The sequence below is a fragment of the Aquarana catesbeiana genome, linkage group LG02, assembly GCF_042186555.1.
Source record: "Aquarana catesbeiana isolate 2022-GZ linkage group LG02, ASM4218655v1, whole genome shotgun sequence".
NCBI lineage: Eukaryota > Metazoa > Chordata > Amphibia > Anura > Ranidae > Aquarana > Aquarana catesbeiana.
Window position 1 is genome coordinate 726,426,742 of NC_133325.1, and position 22,621 is coordinate 726,449,362.

The following is a 22,621-nucleotide window of genomic DNA, read 5'->3' on the forward strand; positions in this document are numbered from 1 at the left end:
CTCAGGACTTTGTAGGCAATGGTCACACCAGGCAAAAAGAGTAAGAGAGTATATATATATATATATATATATATATATATATATATATATATATATATATATACTAAATTTATTACAAATTTAAAGATAAAAGGTAGGCATAAACAACAACATTCCATTAATAAAATACAAATTGGTAACCATACCATACAAAGCTGATGTTAGAGGGGTTTGGCTGATTTAGGTAGTAGGACACCAAACCACAAACAATCAACTGTATGTCGTTGTGTACTACAGTGCTGGTGCATTGCCAGCTGGTGTACATGTGCTTTAGGGCGGCATTGTGAATGAACAGCACAAAAAGGTGGTTGTAAACCACGGCTGGTAAAAAAAAAAAAAAACACCTGTAAGCTAATTGCATAATGTGCTAGTATGTATCGCATACTAGCACGTTATGAATAACTTACCTTAGAACAAAGCCCCCCCCCCCCGCGGTGCACTGTCACCAATGGGAGGGCTGACATCCTCCCCCAGTCTTACCAGGTTTGTGCGCTCCGGCTGTATGATTGTCCAGAACCGAGATGACGTCACTCTCGTGAATGCGTGCAGAAGCCCTCCGTTCCAGCATGAAGCTCTGAAGTTCCGGCAAGGTATGCCAGACCTTTAGAGTGCCTGTGCCGGTGATGTCCCCGGCTGCATCCAGGGTGAATCTACTAAAAGGTGCACATTTAGGAGATGTTCATTTTACCTACAGGTAAGCTTTATTATAGGCTTACCTGTAGGTAAAAATCACCAAGCGGGCTTTACTACTGCTTCATTCACATGGAACGTATCAATGCATAGACCCATGCTAGGAAATGCACAGGTGTTCCATGCATCCCTGTGAAGCCAGTCCCATTCATGAAAATTGGGATGTAGCAGTTGCATGGACACAGCAGATGCTCCCAATTGACATCTATGTGGGTGCAGATGCATGACCCTGAATATAGACAGTACAGGGCTGTGCACCCACATGGATGTCAAATTGGGAGCTATGTCTATGCAGCTGCTGCATCCCGATTGACATGAATAGGACTGCCTGCACAGGGATGCATGGAACACCTGTGTGTCCCCGTGCGGGTAAACACGGCCCTCTCATGAATGCATTGATAAGCCCAGTGTGCACAAGGCCTAAATCTGAACTCCAGGCAAAAGCAGTACTGGGGCATTAGCTAGTCACTAATCACACACCTCTCAGCCATGGCAGGAATTATAGTAATTTTCTGAAGGTGCTACACGACCCAATCAAATGAAAGGGCCACTCTGCAAGCATTGCAAGCATTGCACGTGGTTGCAGGGTTCAATGGGCTAATGGTTCCTTTGACCCCTGAAACGCATTGGCTGTCTTTTAACCTCCTTAGCGGTATTCCTGAGTGTGGCTCGGGGGGGAATTTTCATTACCAAAAGCGCTAACCCTGAACCACACTCAGGATCGCATCGCAGTATCCTGGGAAAGTTACTTACCTTGTCCCCAGGATCCTGCGATGTCCTCCTGCTGTGTGTGGCGGCTGTGTCTCCGCTCGATCTATCACGGTGCCAGGCTCCGTTCCCTGCGAGCGTCGCAACGCACGGAGACGGTTCTGGCGGCAAATTCAAAAAGTGAAAAAACATAACACATACAGTACACTGTAATCTTACAGATTACCTTAGTGTATCAAATCATTTCACATCCCTTTTGTCCCCAGTGCTTTGTCCAGTGCCCTCCATGCAGTTTTATATTATATATACTGTTCGTTCTGCCTGGAAACTTGAGAATTTCCATGGCAACCAAAAAGTGTTCCTTTACGTCAAAAGCAGTTTTAGACCAGCTAGAAAACAGCGATAATAAATTAGAATAACTCGCAGAATTGAGCAATAGTGATTTGTGGGGAAATCCGTCATCAAACACTGAAAGTAACGACAGCGACAATTCTGCAACTGAGCAAATTTCAGTGTTTTTGATTTGATTACATTATTGAATACATTTTATTATTATTATTTGTTATAATTATTTATAGTTATTTATTATAATATAATTTATGATTTCGTGTTTCAAACTTAATCATACCCAAGATGTCTACTAGACTCTTGTTTGGACAGATTTAAGTGTGTTATTCCTAAGAATTATAGGCCTACAATATAAAACGCCAAATTTCTATGCAAAACAATGTACCACTTTCAGCATCAAAAATCTGACATAATCATACCACCAGGGAGGTTAACACAACATCAATAAATGTATTTTGTCTCTTTTATCTTTTTGTCTGGCGCTCCTTATATATATATGCGTGTTTATTCCTGATAACCTGCTGGAATATGCACAATAAGGTTGCCTTGCCTGTTGTGAGCAGCCTAACCTGAGCCAGTGGGCTCTACAAATGTCTTTTTGCCCTCTCACTACCTTGTTTACATTCATATTTAAGTCCCAGCGTCTCTTGGACGTCATTATTTTAAATGGATGTGTATATAACCACAATAGAAATCAGGAAAAAAGCACAATGCTAAAACACACATAAAAAAAACAAAACATTAAATTGCATAAAACTCCAGAGACGTGTGTTAGGTGAATTGGCTCCTCTCTGAATGGGCTCAGTATGTGCAATGTATGCATTTGAAATATTGACCTTAGATTGTTAGCTCTTTTGGAACTATATATATATATACAGTATGTAAAGTACCATGTAAATTGTTGGCGCTATATAAATATCAGTAATAATAAATCATAAAATACATGCACTTTAAAACATGAAAACATGGTCCAGACCATACATTCATCTCAGGTATATGTCCCGTATGATTTTCCTATTGGACTTTTAGGCGATGGAACTAAAGCTCTGAGCAGCCATATAAGCTGCCATATTGCGAGCTGAAACTCTTCTCTAACCAATAACTTCATTTTATTTGAATGTATTCCTGTGCAGCTCCCAGCGCTCCTCCACAGAGTGTCACTATTAAAAAGAGTGAAGGGAACGGAACATCAATTGTAGTCAGCTGGTTGCCTCCTCCTGAAGAAAACCAGAATGGATTGGTCCAAGAATACAAGGTGAGACTTTTTTCATGTAATAAAAGCTGTGTTTTGCTCATCAGCCTGTTTATTATGCTGCTACATGGCACACTAACATATGTCATAGCCAATAAAAACATACAGTATATAAAGGACTGGTATTAGTGACATTTTACTGGGCTCAGAAATAACACACAATGTATAGACCTTGCTAGCTAAACTGATGCGTTGAATACATCAAAATTCTGCATATTTATGCACAATCAGTGTTTAGCATTTAAAAAAAAGACATAAACAAGAAATGTAAATGTAAAAGATGCTAATTTTAAACTTCCAATGTGAAAGAAATGTGACATGTGCTGGTCATGGATGTTTGTCTCCATCTAGTGGCTAAAATACAAAATGCCATCCTTAACATTACAGTACTTATGTGAACTGATTTTAAAGGGATAACGCTTCATCTGTTAATATATAATCTGAATGTAATTGGTTTGGTATTTTGAATATAATAACTATTAGATTAATATTCCGTTCATTTTAAGCCAGATCATTTCAATTTCTAAGTGAGTATTAGAACTTTTAAGGTTGCTTAAAAGCAGCCTATTTTAAAGTGCTTTTGTTGTTGTACATTTCCCCCCCAATGGTGACATAAGCAGTAGTTGTTGTCGGTGGGTGCAGTTGAGTGCATGTGGTTTTTGACAAGATCTGCTTGCTTTCAGCACAATTGAAATCTGGGTATATACTAAAGTAAAGGATCTACAGAGTGGGGTTGATTTACTAAAACTGGAGAGTGCAAAGTCTAATGCAGCTGTGCAGAGAAACCAATCAGCTTCTAACTTCAGCTTGTTCAATTGAGCTTTGACAAAAAAACTGGAAGCTGATTGGTTTCTATGCAGATCTGCACCAGATTTTGCACCCTCCAGTTTTACTAAACCAACCCCTATGTATTATTGGGTAAAAGTGCTTTGTTTTAGGCATTATTATGCATTGCTTTAACCTCTTCCCGCTGAAGTGGTGTATGTATGCGGCCTCTTGGTGGGTGGGCTTTAACAGCGAGAGGCCACATATATCCAGCCCTATTTAAACACTTTTCTGTGCTGAGAGAGCAGGCCCTGTGCGCTGCTAGCACAATCACCGGCAGGGGCCAAATAGTTCCTGATGCATACTTACGATTGGGAGCTTTCTGATCATGTGATCACTGTGAAAGCCAATCATAGCGGCCACATGACCCAAATGCCCACCTCTGCCTTCTGACATTTAGAAGCTGTTAAAGGGCTGGTAGGCGGCAGCAGGAAGGTGTTAAGACAGCTTGTTCTTTTTAAAGAGGCAGTCTACGCATGTAAATACACACCTGTGCCATTGTTTGTGTGCAGCACACTGGATTACTGAATGTTCACACGTGTGCTTTGTGGTGAACTATAACACGGGTGCAGTGTGCTGTGCTGTGCTGTGCATGGAGTGCCATTCAAAATAAATAGCATTGCAATGCAACCAATATGTACCAATGCACAAACCTTCATTACTGCAGCAGCAATGGTATGATAGGGCCTTGGGGTTAAGAATCAGTTTTAGGGGGTTGGGTATGTGTTGGGGGGTGTTAAGTGTTAAGGAAAATGTTCTGTTTAGGAAGTTTTAAAACATGTCTAAACCCAAGAACAAAAATGTAATATGGTGCAGTTTAATAGTACTCAGAATTTTTCAGGATAAAGATGTTTTCTTCAAAAATAGAAAAAAAAACATTCTTTTTTTACCAGAAATCACGAGTCCTTTTAACTCTCTGTGCATTACACAATGTTTTCAGCTTTCCCAACTATCTTCTGAGAACTCTAAACTCCCCAATGTAATGGAGATAGGGAGAGTTGTTTGTAGTCCAAATCAAGAGAGAAGCTTAGGGTGACAATGCTGCTTCTCCATACAGTATGATTAGTGAGTGTTGTCATATTAGGGCAGGAAGTTTGTTACCAGCAGGATCAGCAAATGAAAATAAAGGGAAAAAAGCCTGAAAAAGGAACACAAATGTAGCCACTACATCTAATGGCCAGTAAGCTGCTGTATAATACATATTTGCTTTTGGGTTAGATATCTTTTAATTGATAGGTCTGGTGTAGAGGATATTTTTAATGATTGTGGGTCAGGTTCAGGTTTTTAACTGCACCGGAAACTACTAGGGGCAGATTCCAAGCATCAAGACCAAATATATGGCAAGGTTCTAACCCTTCCATACTTTATAAAAAAAAATGTTGGAGGCAGTCACATGTTCAGTAGCATTAGATGGAATACAAATAATTGTAAACATCACACACTGAGATATCATTCTTGGAAATTCACCAAAGAATGTGTCTTACTCTACAGGTAATTATTTTAGTATTTATTGTGCTGGTTAAGTAATAATTTCCTCATTGAAGCAGCCTGTTAATTTGGCAGCTGGAGCTAGACTGACCAAAAAATATATAAAAATCTGGAAACAAAATTAAATTTTCCATCTATTTTGCAACATGAACATGCTCTACCAATTAAGTAACTCAACCCCTATGAGCCTATTGACCCAATGGAAGCAAAGCTCTCCCTGTGTGGCTGCAGTGGTTTCTCAGTAGGGGCCTGACTTCTGTATGTAATACAATAACAAATACAGTATATGAAAGTGAACCTTTGTAAAAATATATAAAGGCTAATAAAAAAATTACTAATGTAAACATTTGAATAAGATATAATAATATGTTCTCTCTAAGGGGGTTGATTTACTAAAGGCAAATCCACTCTGCACTACAAGTGCATTGCAAGTGCACTTGAAAGTTTACTGAAAGTGCACTTGGAAGTGCAGTTGCTGTAAATCTGAGGGGAAGATCTGAAATGAGGGGAAGCTCTGCTGATTTTATCATCCAATCACGTGCAAGCTAAAATGCTGTTTTTTTTTTCATTTTCCTTGCATGTCCCCCTCGGATCTACAGCGACTACACTTCCAAGTGCACTTTCAGTGCACTTTCAAGTGCACTTGCAGTGCACTTGTAGTGCAGAGTGGATTTGCCTTTAGTAAATCATCCTTTAGTAAATCAACCCTATATCTTATTCAAATGTTTACATAGTAATTTTTTATTAGCCTTTATATATTTTTCAAGTGCACTTGTAGTGCAAAGTGGATTTGCCTTTAGTAAATAACCCCCCAAATCTTTCTTAATCTTTTTTGCCCCAAAGAAACCCTTGAATCTTTTTTTTCAATTCTTAGGGAACCCATGGTAAAACCAATTCATAGGGGGTCAGTGGGGAAAGCCCCATACGTCAATACATCGGTGGTCATTGGTTAGGCAGAATAACCCCCCCCCCCCTTACAGTGGTTATCAGAAGATCAGAATGCCACCCTTACAGACAACTATAAACGATACTTGGTGTGATGCTGCAAACTCTGCCAACTGGCACTGACCATGGAGTATGGAGTACTAACTATGGAGATAACAGGTCAATCAGAAACAGCTCAAGTAACCCCTAGCATCCCTTGGAGGAACCCTAGTTGGAGAAACCCCATTTCAGAACCCTAGTTGGAGAAACCCCAGTTCAGAACCCTAGTTGGAGAAACCCTAGCTGGTGAAACCCTGGTTGAGAACCCTTGTTGGAGGAACCTTAGTTGAGAATCCTAATTGGAGGAACCCTAGTTGAGAACCCTAGTTGGACAAACCTTAGTTGAGAATCCTTATTAGTGGAACCCTAGTTGCAAACCCTAGCTGGTGGAAGTCTAGTTGAGAACCCAAGTTGGGGGAACCTTAGTTGAGAATCCTAAATGGAGGGACCTTAGTTGAGAACCCTAGTTGGAGGAAACTTACTTGAGAACCCTAGTTGGAAAGACCCTAGTTGAGAACCCTAGTTGGAGAAACCTTTGCTGGTGGAATCCTAGTTGAAACCTTAGTTGGAACAACCTTAGCTGAGAATCCTTATTGGAGGAACCCTAGTTACGAACCCTAGTTGGAGGAACCCTAGCTGCACTGAAGATAAAAAATACATTCCCTTTATTTATTTGAAGCTATGTGTTACTTAATATATGTATTATAGGGGATTGAATTCATCCTCCTATAAATATATATATATATATATATATATATATATATATATATATATATATATATATATATATATATATATATATATACACACATATTACCAACACTATACTACTGTTGGGTGAGATGATAAAACATAATTGTCATTAGCATGTGAGAAGATATATTTTATAAAACAGAAAGCTCTGATATTTTGCTATACTTTCATAGCTCACCCATGGTGCTGAAATCAATTATCCAAAAGCCAACCTTTCCTCAAACCAGTTAAATTTTGTGAGATAGGTCATGTGGGCAGCTTTGTGTAAAATGCCACTTACCCCACCAGTTCAGTTCCAATGTGATGGTCCAGTGCTGTGCAGCTCCTCTGTGAATCTTGTTTCTTTGCTGCTTATGTGGCTGCTGTCTGACTACCCCATCTTGGAGGACTGCAGGGGTGTGAGCAGAGATAAGTAAAAGTTGCTGGAGAAATTCTGAGCTATATTTTTAATTTGCGGTGGCCAAGGAAGGTCGAATAATGCACAATGGCTCTCCATATCAACCTCCACCTGAAATAAATGTACAAGGAAAAGTGTCTTGTCTCCTATGTTTCCAGCACACACCACTGCATTTTGGTGGTGTGCAGGCACTGTGCACTAAGAAAAAGTACTGCATGTATCCATGTATTGGCAAGGTGGTTGAACAGAAGTCAATCAGAAGTCAATCTGCACAATCACCCTTTTGGTTTTTTGCTGCTCGATCGGAGCTGTCAGGTATAGCCAAACAGTTATCTTTCAAGTTACTATTCTCAGAGGTGTAAAATATAACTTTATATGATCTAATTTTCTTTATTTACTTTTTTGATCCTGTGAGTAGCTTTATATGCTCTTAAATTGCCCCATCCTGACAAGTTTTTCTTGCCAGGATGTCAGTGTATTCTTCTGATACAAGGAGCAAAGTATCTTGTATGTGTAGTGAAATCACTTCAGTGTGCAGCGGTGAGCATTTCCGTATCTTTGGGGTTTCATTGGATATGTTTATTAACATTTTTTATTATTTGTTGTCAACTTTTGTTACTTCTATATACAGGGCCATCTTTAAGGCAGGGCAAAAGGGGAAGCTGCCCCAGGCCCAGTCATTGTTGTGGGGCCCAAAGCAGCTGCTCCTTGAGCCTACACTGCTTGAAAATAGTTGACAAGAAAATGTTTGCCCAGGGTCCAGTCAATAATAGAGACAGCCCTGTTTATATACCCACTTTGGGGATTTGCTCATTACGATTTATGTGCTTTGTCCTTCTTGTGCAGTGATACCGGAGGTGGATCTTTTTGCACTATCCCCATGTGTCATTCCACATGTTTTCATAGCACCCCACAAATATACAGATATTTTTTTTTTATACTTTATGTTTAACGTTAGTCTGTTTGGGGGTAATTTATTGCTGTGAACATATATCGAATTACATTTATTTATCTGTGCTCTAATCATATTGGAATCATAATACATGCATTTTTTTCTATATATTATCATAATACACACATTTTATATATATATATATATATATATATATATATATATATATATATATATATATATATATATTATATTTATTTATTTATTTATTTTTTCATGTTTTTGTATATTTTTTATGAGGAATATGTTTTTTGGATGTGTTTTATAATTCTTCTGTATGTGGCTTTGCTTCCAGTATTTTTTTTTTTTTTAATATGCACTTTTTTTCTGTGTTCATTATAGTACTTTTTTTGATACAGTTTGTTTCTAATGTATGTGCCTTGTTTTAATGGATGCATATAGCATGGTGTAATGCAGTGTGTTGTCTTGCTGGGCTTTGTAGTCGCATTCGATGGACCATCCATTTTAGACCGATTGGTTTCCCATGTGATTTAGAAGCCCTAAGCAAGCACACACACTCTGAGCAATCAACAGTGATTAAGCACAGATGTGATCTGCTAACCCTCCATGGGCTGGATGTGTGTGGCATGTCTTTCATCTCTACGATTCTTCAATAAAGAAGCAGTTTTTTTCTTCTGGAAGTGCCACTATCTTCTCCTTTCCATATAGCCCAACAGCGCTGATCAGTGTATGCTGGTTGAACAAAAAAAACAAATAAAAGGCTCATCTATGGCCAGCCTTAGATTTACCAAAACTATGTCATATGTGGACCCAACTAATCTGTACAATCAATCTGTTTCCATTCAGACAGGCCCTTCCACTACATAGTTATTGGTAGATCGAAAGGAGATTGCACAATCAGATTATAGTGTTTTGCGCTTAAGTATGACCATAAAAGTATAGACCTCTTTACGAAGCAGAGAATCAGACATTTAACAAACATTCTTGGTAGGTGAAACTCCCAGGTCAATGTGTTTTAAATGACAGTGGTTGATTCTCCTTCAGAGAATATTTGGTGGAAGTCATATTGACTGTTTTATAAATAGATCCTTTAGTGTAATAATAACACGTATTCAATGGCAAGCAGATCTCTTCCTATGCTGGGGTTAGATAAATGATGTAAGTTAATCCACTGAGATATTATATCAGATATTGGTTTCTTTCTAGGTTTGGTGTCTGGGCAATGAGAGTCGATATCATATCAACAAAACAGTTGAAGGCTCCACCTTATCTGTTGTCATCCCATACTTAGTTCCCGGCATCAAGTATAGCTTGGAGGTTGCAGCCAGCACAGGAGCGGGGCCAGGGGTGAAAAGTGAGCCACTGTGCATCCAGCTGGGTGAGTTATAGAATAATTCTGAGTGTAATTAAATCTCTTTTCTCATAATCGATGTACTTCATACATGTTTACCGAAAGCGCTTATTGTTTTCTCCTAAGAAGGTATATGCTTTCACAGAGTTCACATGAAGATTATGTATTATGTGCTACTGGATTATTGAGTGCTCTCACGACACTCGTTATGTTTTATAAAATTACACAAAATGCATGTATGTTATAACAGTCATTTTGGAAATGATTAGGTTTATACTTCTGCAGGTAATTCTACAAACAACCACTGGAGGGCAGCATCTCCTTAGGAAAGATATTAGTGTGCATGTGCATTCAAGATCTACCTATTTATGACCTTTTACCAAACTTGCTACAAAGAATTAACAAAAAAAATAAAACAAAAAAACAAAAAAAAAGAGAGATGGTGAAATGTAAATGCCTTAAAGCCACATTGTGTTATTTTTTATGCTTGTATATTGTATAAGGATACTTAGGTATAGTAAGTGAGCACTAGCCATAAAGTGTTTTGTATAATGTGGCAAAGGCACATCACTTGGATACACCTAGACCTTTACTTCTGATGCCTTCATATAAACAGAATCAGAAGTATTATTATCATTCAGTATGCTGTGGACACTAATTAACCTTTGCATTTGATGCAGCATGATCCAAAGATCCAAAGAGCTAGTCCTCGTCCTCTAGCTGACAATATATATATATATATATATATATATATATATATATATATATATATATATATATATATATATATATATATATATATATATAATTTATTATATTACAATTACTATTATTCCATTAATCCATGATCTTCTTTAGCGTGGCCCTCTCAGTGATTTTATGTGTGTATTCTTGACATATCACAATATAAAACAACAGTATAATTCATTAAAGCTTTTTCAATCATTTATTATATTTATTATTAATTAATCAAGTAATAAAAAAAGATCATTAATAATCATTAATCAAATGAATTTATTGTAAATGATTTCTTTGCAACATTGTAACTTTGTAGCAATTCAAAGAGTTGTGCATTTTGGCCCCAATGAACTTGGAGCGCCTGAAAAATGTTTTAAACAACTTAAAAACACTTTAGTAACTAGTTTTCTATTGGCCAACAAAAAAAGCAAAATCCTGAAGTGCATGCATAAACGCCTCTACAACTGCCCAAGAAATGCCCACAGACACTCAGTATAAGTGTGAATGAGAACTAACTCCGGCCTTGATGTGTCAATGACCAAATATAGTTGTGTCCTGGTGCTAATATTGGTTTGCTTTCTAGAATAGTTATGCTCATTTTTTTTTTACCCAATATGGCCACTTAGAGAACCTCTTCTTGTCCTAGGAGCCCCGTTACTTTGCAGACATACCATAAGGATAGTCTAAACACATGCACTGCTTTCACTGACATTCCACTGACTTAGCTTGCTTCAAACCGCTGGAATTAGGGAGCAAATTCTGTTGTGTTAAAATTAGAAATGTGTTCCAGTTTTTAATATCCTATAGCAGTTTCATCTGTGCGTGGACAGGGATGGAGATATAGAGTGGCAGGTTAAATTCATTAGTCACGGTACATTTTATACGTTTAAACCCAGCTGGCACGTCACCGGGTCCTTATTTGGCCGCCCTCGTAAAACCCGACCCAAGCTAACTTAACCTTGCACAAATATCTGTGAAATTGGTAAACCCAGAGGATACAAAGGGAGTATTAGCCAGCAAAGCACAGGCCCATTTAATGAACTTTAAATCTCCAAAGTGATCTAAGGATCACAGGCAGAAAGCTTTCATACAACAAATGACTGAAGCAGGTGATTATTTGGTAAGTGGAGCTAAACAGATGACACATTTCATGGATCAAAACAGTTTTATTTAGCGGTGTAGGAAAAACAGTATAGTAACTGTTTACTTGGATATATATTAGCTTATGTTTCAGTGTGAAAAGTCACTATCATAGGTTTTGCCTATATTGCTGAACAAGCTAATTTTATATAGTTTTAAAGGGGATTTGCAGTCGATCGTTCTTTTGTAAAGACCCCTTTCACACTAAGCCGCCCGTCCATTTGTGATAAAGCGCCGCTCATCTTAGTGGAGTTTTAGCTCTGTTTAATGTCTAAACCGCTGGTAACAAAAGTGAGTACACCCCTAAGTGAAAATGTCCAAATTGGTGTCAATATTTTGTGTGGCCACCAATATTTTCCAGCATTGCCTTAACCCTCTTGGGCATGGAGTTCACCAGAGCTTCACAGGTTGCTACTGGAGTTCTCTTCCACTCCTCCATGATGACATCACGGAGCTGGTGTATGTTAGAGACCTTGCCCTCCTCCACCTTGCGTTTGAGGATGCCCCACAGATGCTCAATAGGGTTTAGGTCTGGAGACATGCTTTGCCAATCCATCACCTTTACCCTCAGCTTCTTTAGCAAGGCAGTGGTCATCTTGGAGGTGTGTTTGGGGTCATTACAATGTTGGAATACTGCCCTGCGGCCCAGTCTCCAAAGGGAAGGGATTATGCTCTGCTTCAGTATGCCCCTTTACATGTTGGCATTCATGGTTCCCTCAATGAACTGTAGCTCCCCAGTGCTGGCAGCAGTCATGCAGCCCCAGACCATGACTCTCCCACCATCATGCTTGACTGTAGGCAAGACACACTTGTCTTTGTACTTCGAGTCCTCACCTGGTTGCTGCCACACACGCTTGACACTATCTGAACCAAATAAGTTTATCTTGGTCTCAGCAAACCACAGGACATGGTTCCAGTAATCCAGGTGCTTAGTCTGCTTATCTCCAGCAAACTGTTTGCGTGCTTTCTTGTGCATCATCTTTAAAAGAGGCTCTCTTCTGGGATGACAGCCATGCAGACCAATTTGATGCAGTGTGTGGAGTATGGTCTGAGCAGTGACAGGCTGACCCCCACCCCTTCAACCTCTGCAGCAATGCTGACAGCACTCATATGTCTATTTCCCAAAAACAACCTCTGGAAATAATGCTGAGCACATGCACTCAACTTCTTTGGTCGACCATGGCGAGGCCTGTTCTGAGTGGAACCTGTCCTGGTTAACCGCTGTATGGTCTTGGCCACCGTGCTGCAGATCAGTTTCAGGGTTTTGGCAATCTTCTTATAGCCTAGGCCATCTTTATGTAGAGCAACATTTCTTTTTTAAAATCCTCAGAGAGTTCTTTGCCATGAGGTGCCATGTTGAACTTCCAGTGACCAATATGAGAGAGTGAGAGCAATAACACTAAATTTAACACAACTGCTCCCTTTTAACACTAACGAGTCACATGACATTGGGGAAGGAAAATGTCTAATTGGGCCCAATTTGGACATTTTCACTTAGGGGTGTACTCACTTTTGTTGCCAGCAGTTTATACAGTAATGGCTGTGTGTTGAGTTATTTTAAGGGGACAGCAAACTAACACTGTTATACAAGCTGTACACTCACTACTTTACATGGTAGCAAAGTGTAATTTCTTCAGTGTTGTCACATGAAAAGATATAATAAAATATTTACATAAATGTGAGGGGTGTACTCACTTTTGTGAGATACTGTATGTACAAAGTTTTAGGCATAGCCGCCCTTGAGTTATGTGTCACTGCCATGTGAGAGCACCTTCCTGTGAATGCCTTTTTATGCTCTTGAATGTCTGTCCCTGCCAACCTCTTGGTATGTGCATGATCACATGCATCTCTTCAAAAAAATTCAGAATTTCAGTTCCTGTTTCCCTAGCTTACTCCTGATTGTCACCCTTTTTAAAGTTACCCTCACCACATTAGTTATCCTATGCAGAGTTCAGTTAATGACTTTTTACTTGACTATGCTTCTTTTCTGACCCCTGTGATTACTTGCTTGATTATACACTCTTCTGGTTTGACCCTGAACTTCAACTAAAGCCCTGGTCTTTGATTTTGCTTTGTTTCCTTTGTCCTCTGGTGTCCATGGGCCCAAATATATTATCTTTTACAATGAAATCCTGGGGGCACACAAGTTTTGGTGAAACACTTCCAGGATGGGGCTTGTCTACACGAGAAGACTATAAAGTAGATTGGGACATTATGTTTTAACTGAGACCAGGTCTACTCAACAGAACATCATACCCAGGCCCCAACTAGCCCATAGATATTAAAGCCACAAATTCAACCTGACTGTTCACATGTAGTGACATTACTGTAGCTGAAGTTAGTTTTAGTGCTGTAAATTATCTGACAAATATTCACACTGAAATTTTAGTCTGTTAAACCATTTTATTGCAACTATAAGAACCATCTAGTTGGATTTCAGTTCAATATTAGACTCATTTAAAATTTTTGTCTGTGCTAGCTCTCATAAAATTAAAACCTGTTTCCTTGACATCTTGTTTGTTCCCATTTACCATTGCTGCTTACGTTTAATGCAAAGTTTGTCCACTCTTGCCAAGTGTTAAGTGGTTATGGGCAGCTGCAATAAACTGTTTTAGATTTACAAGCACTTAGTTTTATTGTGCAGGATACAGAGAACTTGGGTAATTGTGCCTGGTCAGTCAATCACAATCTGTTTATAAAGGTTGGATGGTTGATTCATTTGTCTATAAATGCATTTTGTAAAGCTGTGAAATAATACATGTTCTATCAGCCAGTAAACAGACGTAAAATGCTCTTTACAAACACTGTAAGGCAGATTTACTTACAATGGATAATGCAACGTGGCATTGGTTCAGAGGCTTTTTGGATGGCTATCGACAAGAAAAAAACATTTTAAAAGACCTTGGATGTCTCAACATCAGTTGTCATTTATGTTTTATTATACTTTTCAACACTTAATTTCCTTTCATGCCTTAACATATGTCTAGACCTAAGCCAAGAAAATGATTGAACTGGGAACAAAGGCTGCTGCATTGGGTTGAACTTGGATGCTATAAAATACTAACATGTACTGTGCATGTCATAAATGTTGTGTACATATATGAAGTTCATGATATTCCTTACTTGACTAAAAGAATTTAGCCAAATTAGGAAATTAGAAATTACCAGGGATGGAGAATTGTGTACTGGATAGTCACTTCTCATATAAAGTCCCAACTTCTTGTCTTTTTATTAATTACTGATCAGGGATGGAAACAAACACTTATCTATTTATTTACCCCATGTATTTCTGTTGTCAGGCATCTGAGTGCCAGCCTAGGTACATGCTTTACTGGGTTAAACCTGATTAGTACACAATTTTGTTAGGCTATTACATTCAGGGGGTGTTGCTCATTTCACTCCCGGGAGCTGCGACGTGCACCGGGGTTATCCCCCATCCCCCCGATCTGGTTGTGGGGGTGGGGGCTTGCGCGCGCTGTGTGTCGACGTCACTCCCCTTACGCGGTCACGTGTGACGTCATCCATGCCACCGCACTTGGTGTCCTTACTCCATCGGCGTGCAACATGGGGGAGTTGAGGCGCCTATTTAAGAGCGGTAGCCGCTCGGACGTAGTCGCCTTTCTCTCCCCAGCACACCACCGTGACATTGGTTTTGGCTCCGTTCTGCTGGGTAGGCCATTCGTTTACCATCCTATCACTGCAGCTTTGTCACTCTGTGTTTCTATACTCACTCTGGCACATTCACTTCTTACACCCTGTTCACACTCTTTATCCACAGCTCCAGGTATTTTAATCTCCATGGCGTCCTCCATTGGCTGTATGGTGGTTCGCTATATATACTCGGTTTATTCCTGTTCACCTCTCTTCACCACTTTTGGATGCTTCTTCTGGTCCCATTCACTTTCTTTCTCTGTGTTTCTGGGTGTCATCCTTCTTTCTTCTGCTATATTCTATCATTCTGCTTTTTATCTCCTTCACGGTCACTAACCACATGTCTATCTTTATTGTTGCAGCAGCTCCTAGGAGCCTCACCCTCCACTCTAGTTATTAACCAATATCCACTTCTATTGGAGGTACGAGGTCTGGCCCTCTGGCTGCTACTTTGCCATTACCCCAGCTCCCGGGGGGTCTTGTTTGTTTCACCCCCCAACGCCTCTTATCATATTCATAGTATCTACATCTTTGTTAAATTTTACCCATAGGTAAGAGTGCTAGGACCATAGTTTGTTGCTCCCTCTCTTCCTATTTTTTAATCAATTACCATTGATTATTAATTTTATTTATAACCTATTACAGGTACCCTTTATGTATAGCTGCTCCTGATGAGTGGAAACAACCCACAAAACGCGTAGAGCCGTATATCTGATGCTATGCCACAGTAACCATGTGAATATCATGGGTTTGACCATGTTGAATCATCAATCAAATACTTAGCCAATATGCTTTTATACAAATTTGAGTATACTGTTGTTTTATCATGTACCATGTGCAACAATGTCTACGATTTTACTATATGATGCATTAGTCATGTTTATTTGGATTTTGCTTTACCTATGCTGTTTATTCAATCATGTCACTTACTACGCTATGCTCAATTATGCTAAATAAATATGTGTTTTACAATTTGAATGATTCAACTTACCCAAGTGTCATGTTTCATATAAAGTCCCATTTTCCCTCATCCCCCCCCTTTTCCCCCTCTTTACAAATTACCAGGGATGGAGAATTGTGTACTGGATAGTCACTTCTCATATAAAGTCCCAACTTCTCGTCTTTTTATTAATTACTGATCAGGGATGGAAACAAACACTTATCTATTTATTTGCCCCATGTATTTCTGTTGTCAGGCATCTGAGTGCCAGCCTAGGTACATGCTTTACTGGGTTAAACCTGATTAGTACACAATTTTGTTAGGCTATTACATTCAGGGGGTGTTGCTCATTTCACTCCTGGGAGCTGCGACGCGCACCGGGGTTATCCCCCATCCCCCCATCTGGCTGGTTATGGGGGTAAGGGCTCGCACTTGCTGCGTGTCGACATCACGCCCCTTACGCAGTCACGTGTGACGTCATCCATGGCACCGCACCTGGCGTCCTTACTCCATCGGTGTGCAACATGGGGGAGTTGAGATGCCTATTTAAGAGAGGTAGCCGCTCGGACGTAGTCGCCTTTCTCTCCCCAGCACGCCACCGTGACGTCGGTTTTGGCTCTGTTCTGCTGGGTAGGCCATTCGTTTACTATCCTATCACTGCAGCTTTGTCACTCTGTGTTTCTATACTCACTCTGGCACATTCACTTCTTACACCCTGTTCACACGCTTTATCCACAGCTCCAGGTATTTTAATCTCCATGGCGTCCTCCATTGGCTGTATGGTGGTTCGCTATGTTGTAACTATATATACTCGGTTTATTCCTGTTCACCTCTCTTCACCACTTTTGGATGCTTCTTCTGGTCCCATTCACTTTCTTTCTCTGTGTTTCTGTGTGTCATCCTTCTTTCTTCTTCTATATTCTATCATTCTGTTTTTTATCTCCTTCACGGTCACTAACCACATGTCTATCTTTATTGTTGCAGCAGCTCCTAGGAGCCCTCACCCTCCACTCTAGTTATTCACCAATATCCACTTCTATTGGAGGTACGAGGTCTGGCCCTCTGGCTGCTACTTTGCCATTACCCCAGCTCCCGGGGGGGTCATGTTTGTTTCACCTCCCCCAACGCCTCTTATCATATTCATAGTATCTACATCTTTGGTAAATTATACCCATAGGTAAGAGTGCTAGGACCATAGTTTTTTGCTCCCTCTCTTCCTATTTTTTAATCAATTACCATTGATTATTAATTTAATTTATAACCTATTACAGGTACCCTTTATGTATAGCTGCTCCTGATGAGTGGAAACAACCCACGAAATGTGTAGAGCCGTATATCTGATGCTATGCCACAGTAATCATGTGAATATCATGGGTTTGACCATGTTGAATCATCAATCAAATACTTAGCCAATATGCTTTTATACAAATTTGAGTATACTGTTGTTTTATCATGTACCATGTGCAGCAATGTCTACGATTTTACTATATGATGCATTAGTCATGTTAATTTGGATTTTGCTTTACCTATGTTGTTTATTCATTCATGTCACTTATTACGCTATGCTCAATTATGCTAAATAAATATGTGTTTTACAATTTGAATGATTCAACTTACTCAAGTGTCATGTTTCATATAAAGTCCTATTTTCCCTCATTCCCCCCTCCCTTTTCCCCCTCTTTACAAATTACCAGGGATGGAGAATTGTGTACTGGATAGTCACTTCTCATATAAAGTCCCAACTTCTCGTCTTTTTATTAATTACTGATCAGGGATGGAGACAAACACTTATCTATTTATTTACCCCATGTATTTCTGTTGTGAGGCATCTGAGTGCCAGCCTAGGTACATGCTTTACTGGGTTAAAGCTGATTAGTACACAATTTTGTTAGGCTATTACATTCAGGGGGTGTTGCTCATTTCACTCCCGGGAGCTGTGACGCGCACCGGGGTTATCCCCCATCCCCCGATCTTGTTGTAGGGGTGGGGGCTCGCGCTCGCTGCGTGTCGACATCACGCCCCTTACGCCGTCACGTGTGACGTCATCCATGGCGCCGCACCTGGCGTCCTTACTCCATCGGTGTGCAACATGGGGGAGTTGAGGCGCCTATTTAAGAGCGGTAGCCACTCGGACGCAGTCGCCTTTCTCTCCCCAGCACGCCACCGTGACGTCGGTTTTGGCTCTGTTCTGCTGGGTAGGCCATTCGTTTACCATCCTATCACTGCAGCTTTGTCACTCTGTGTTTCTATACTCACTCTGGCACATTCACTTCTTACACCCTGTTCACACGCTTTATCCACAGCTCCAGGTATTTTAATCTCCATGGCGTCCTCCATTGGCTGTATGGTGGTTCGCTATGTTGTAACTATATATACTCGGTTTATTCCTGTTCACCTCTCTTCACCACTTTTGGATGCTTCTTCAGGTCCCATTCACTTTCTTTCTCTGTGTTTCTGGGTGTCATCCTTCTTTCTTCTGCTATATTCTATCATTCTGCTTCTTATCTCCTTCACGTCACTAACCACATGTCTATCTTTATTGTTGCAGAAGCTCCTAGGAGCCCTCACCCTCCACTCTAGTTATTCACCAATATCCACTTCTATTGGAGGTACGAGGTCTGGCCCTCTGGCTGCTACTTTGCCATTACCCCAGCTCCGGGGGGGGGTCATGTTTGTTTCACCCCCAAACGCCTCTAATCATATTCATAGTATCTACATCTTTGTTAAATTATACCCATAGGTAAGAGTGCTAGGACCATAGTTTGTTGCTCCCTCTCTTCCTATTTTTTTAATCAATTACCATTGATTATTAATTTTATTTATAACCTATTACAGGTACCCTTTATGTATAGCTGCTCCTGATGAGTGGAAACAACCCACAAAACGCGTAGAGCCGTATATCTGATGCTATGCCACAGTAATCATGTGAATATCATGGGTTTGACCATGTTGAATCATCAATCAAATACTTAGCCAATATGCTTTTATACAAATTTGAATATACTGTTGTTTTATCATGTACCATGTGCAACAACGTCTACGATTTTACTATATGACGCATTAGTCATGTTTATTTGAATTTTGCTTTACCTATGTTATTTATTCAATCATGTCACTTACTACGCTATGCTCAATTATGCTAAATAAATATGTGTTTTACAATTTGAATGATTCAACTTACCCAAGTGTCATGTTTCATATAAAGTCCCATTTTCCCTCACCCCCCCCCCCCTTTTCCCCCTCTTTACGAGTTTATAGAATATAAGTTTTTTTAATGAGGGTAATTAAAAGGTACACCCCTACCCTCATCAACAGGAATATTAAAACTGGTTAGATGGGTGGCTACAGAGCACTGAATAACTGGCGGGAGGGTCTTGTCTTGTTCTAAGACCGTCTCGAAGTCTTGCTCATTAATGTAAGCCTCAATTCCCGATGATGTAAGCCTCAATTCCCACCTGTACTTACTGTATGTTTGCTGTAACGTGGGTTGGATGGGAAGTGTTCTTCAGCCCAAAAAATGTCATTGTCTTGGATAAATTAGGGAAGAGTTAAAATTAAGTTTTCAAGTTTTCCACTTCTGTCTGTGTTTCCATTGGGTAGATTTTCCCTCACTTCCTCTCCCAGAAACCAAACAGAAAGTGAGAGAAATGTTCCTCAAAGGGTGGAAAGTTCTACTATTAACACCTGGCCCAGCTCTTTCCCCTCTAACCCTGTCCCTTTGACAAATGAAAATGTCCCCCTCATATTCTATAAGGGTGAAAATGGTCACCAGGACAGATGGTGAGAGTGAACCAATGGGGACAGGCGTTTTAGCACTAGAAATATTGCCTGTAAAGCTCCTGACAACTGCCTCCCCTGTCACCCGAATTTGAAAGCCCGAGGGCTTGTACACGGGGGCGGTACACTTGCGGGACGTTAGGAAAAGTCCTGCAAGCAGAATCTTTAGGGTGGTTTGGGAGCGCTGTATATAACTCTCCCAAAACGCCCTGCCTATTGAAATGAAATTGATAAGCTGTGGATTTTGGTTGATCAGCCTTCTCAGAACATGGCACGAAACTCTTCCACAGCCTAAAATCTCTACTGCAGCCACATGATAAATTGTCAGAACTTACTAAAGGGGGACAGATCAGGGATTCACTATTAGAGAATAGAGATGGTGGGGTTTATTACTCTTGAAAAAAATTATTAAAACCTTTAAAACTGAAAAGGGAAAATTCTTACCTTACCTTGATTTCTCCATTGCCTATAATCTTTTTATGAAATGGAGGTTGTGACTTAAACAATGCAACTCAGTGAATGCAACAATGTTAATTGCTGTTTAATAAAAATGTAACAGTTTTTATACAGCCTTTTGGTTGCATACTTACTATCTTTTTAGCTCTTCTTTCCAAATCTGTTTAAATCATGTCCTTCACATTCAGTGTAGCTCATTGAGCTTTTGTTTTTGTTATAGACTCCTTTGGAAATCCAGTGTCTCCAGACCAAGTGAGCCTTGCCCAGCAGATATCAGATGTGGTGAAGCAGCCTGCATTTATAGCAGGAATAGGTGCTGCCTGTTGGATTATCCTAATGGTGTTCAGCATCTGGCTGTATCGACATCGCAAGAAACGCAGCGGATTGAACAGCACCTATGCTGGAATCAGAAAGGGTATACTTAATCATACTGCATCATCAAAACCCAGCTCATATTTTTTTCTATAATTTGCTATGAATGGTTTGCAATTGTTATTATTTTGTAAGATCAGTATTTTTGATTATAAAAGAGTAGTATGGTCCAGATGTCATGGCAGTGTATGGTTCTACTATTCTTTGCATGTGTTGGTTTATATTTTGTTTAGCCACAGGTTTACTTTAAAGTGGAGATTCCCTTTAATTAAACTTAATACTGTGATGTGCAGTACTTGCACCTTTATACTCAGATAATCATATTCAGATATTATATCCTGTATATACAGTAGCTGCAGTGTTGCACACAAACCATGCCATATGGAATGCAGATACAGGTGCTTGCTGTGTTATGAATGAAAGCTGCGGGAATGAAGTTACTACGTGCTGGGACTATTATGTCACACCATCCTCTCTGACCTCTTGTCATCTATTCTTCCTTAAGAGCCTAAAATGTTTACATCAATAGGTCAAAAGAAATAGAAAAAGATGATTGAACCCTTTCATGGCCATCTTCCTGCCCCCAACATTGTGTTCCTGTGATTTTAAATTAATGTTCCCATCTTTTCACTGTTGTTTGTATAGCTCGGCTGTTAAATGCATCTATTTTATGACTGCTTGTTACTATGGCATTTTTTCTCTTCCTTTTTTGATGTTGCTAAATTGCATTGACAGTGTGAAAAGAGCTGGCTAAGATGAGGCCAAATGGAATTCCTTCGATAGGGTTCTCTTTGCTACAAACTGTGTTCCACTGTGTGAATCTGATAAAGACAAGCAGGGTTTTGTTCTTAGCTCTAGGGAATGAGATAGAAAATAAGGTTAAATGGATAGAAAAGAAAAAGCTTTACAAAAAGAAATTATCCATATATTGTGATGTAATTATTGGTGAGACAAAGGTGGCCATGAACATTTGTAAATACACACAAGGGTAACACAGATGGAACCTTTTATTTCAAAACAGAGAATACATAATTTTGGTTTTTCCCTTTTATCTTCTCCAAATCTGATCACACAGGTTTTTTTTTTTCAAAATTGAATTTGACAGATGAAGAAATGCTATTAACACACTAATATAGTGTGCATAACTATCACAGTATATCCAATAAGGTATTCCATCAACCAACACAATTAGCAATACATTTTGCAGATTAAATCTGAAGCAAAGGGCTTGATTTACTAAATAGTGTCCATTAACTTAGCAAAGTGAATTCTAGTTAATAAAGAGAACCCATGTTCACTCTGATTACCCAATCATTTGTAGGATTTCTACATTTGATTTCTCAAATTAAAAAAAAAAAAAGGATTTTTGATAACGCAGGATTGGTTGATTGAAGTGAACACATTTCTACCTTATTAGCCACACCTGGTGAATTATTTATTTGGTTAAGCTAACAGACACTTAGTAAATCACCGCCAATATGTGCCTGTGAGTAGCCAGCACAAGGCCTTGTTCACAAATGCTTCCATGTGGCGGCTGCAGTGCATTACAACATTGATAGTATTGACAAGAAGAAGATTTCTCCAATGCATGAAATTAATTGTGCCAGCAGCTTTCACCATTATCATTATGCTCTGAAGCCTCTTTTTGCTCATTATGTACTGAAGCCTCTCTTTCTTGTAAATAGAGGAGCTGCAGTCTTTACCTTGTCAATAGATGAACTGCAGTCTTCTTCATGAAGCCATACAGGACACAATGCTCCCAAGTTTGGTGCATTGTCTTAGCAGTGAGTGAAATGTAT

General features: G+C 39.5%; 1 protein-coding gene across 4 annotated transcripts in view; it reads left to right on the forward strand.

Moving 5' to 3' along the window:
* ROBO1 (roundabout guidance receptor 1) overlaps positions 1-22,621 on the forward strand; it is a 1,646,584-nt gene that overhangs the window by 1,543,633 nt on the left and 80,330 nt on the right. For all 4 annotated transcript variants that reach the window (XM_073617022.1, XM_073617020.1, XM_073617021.1 and 1 more), the window contains 3 exons: positions 2,919-3,040; positions 9,604-9,775; positions 20,671-20,865. In XM_073617022.1, the coding sequence (XP_073473123.1) occupies positions 2,919-3,040; positions 9,604-9,775; positions 20,671-20,865 (489 nt within the window). The remainder of the gene's footprint in view (positions 1-2,918; positions 3,041-9,603; positions 9,776-20,670; positions 20,866-22,621) is intronic.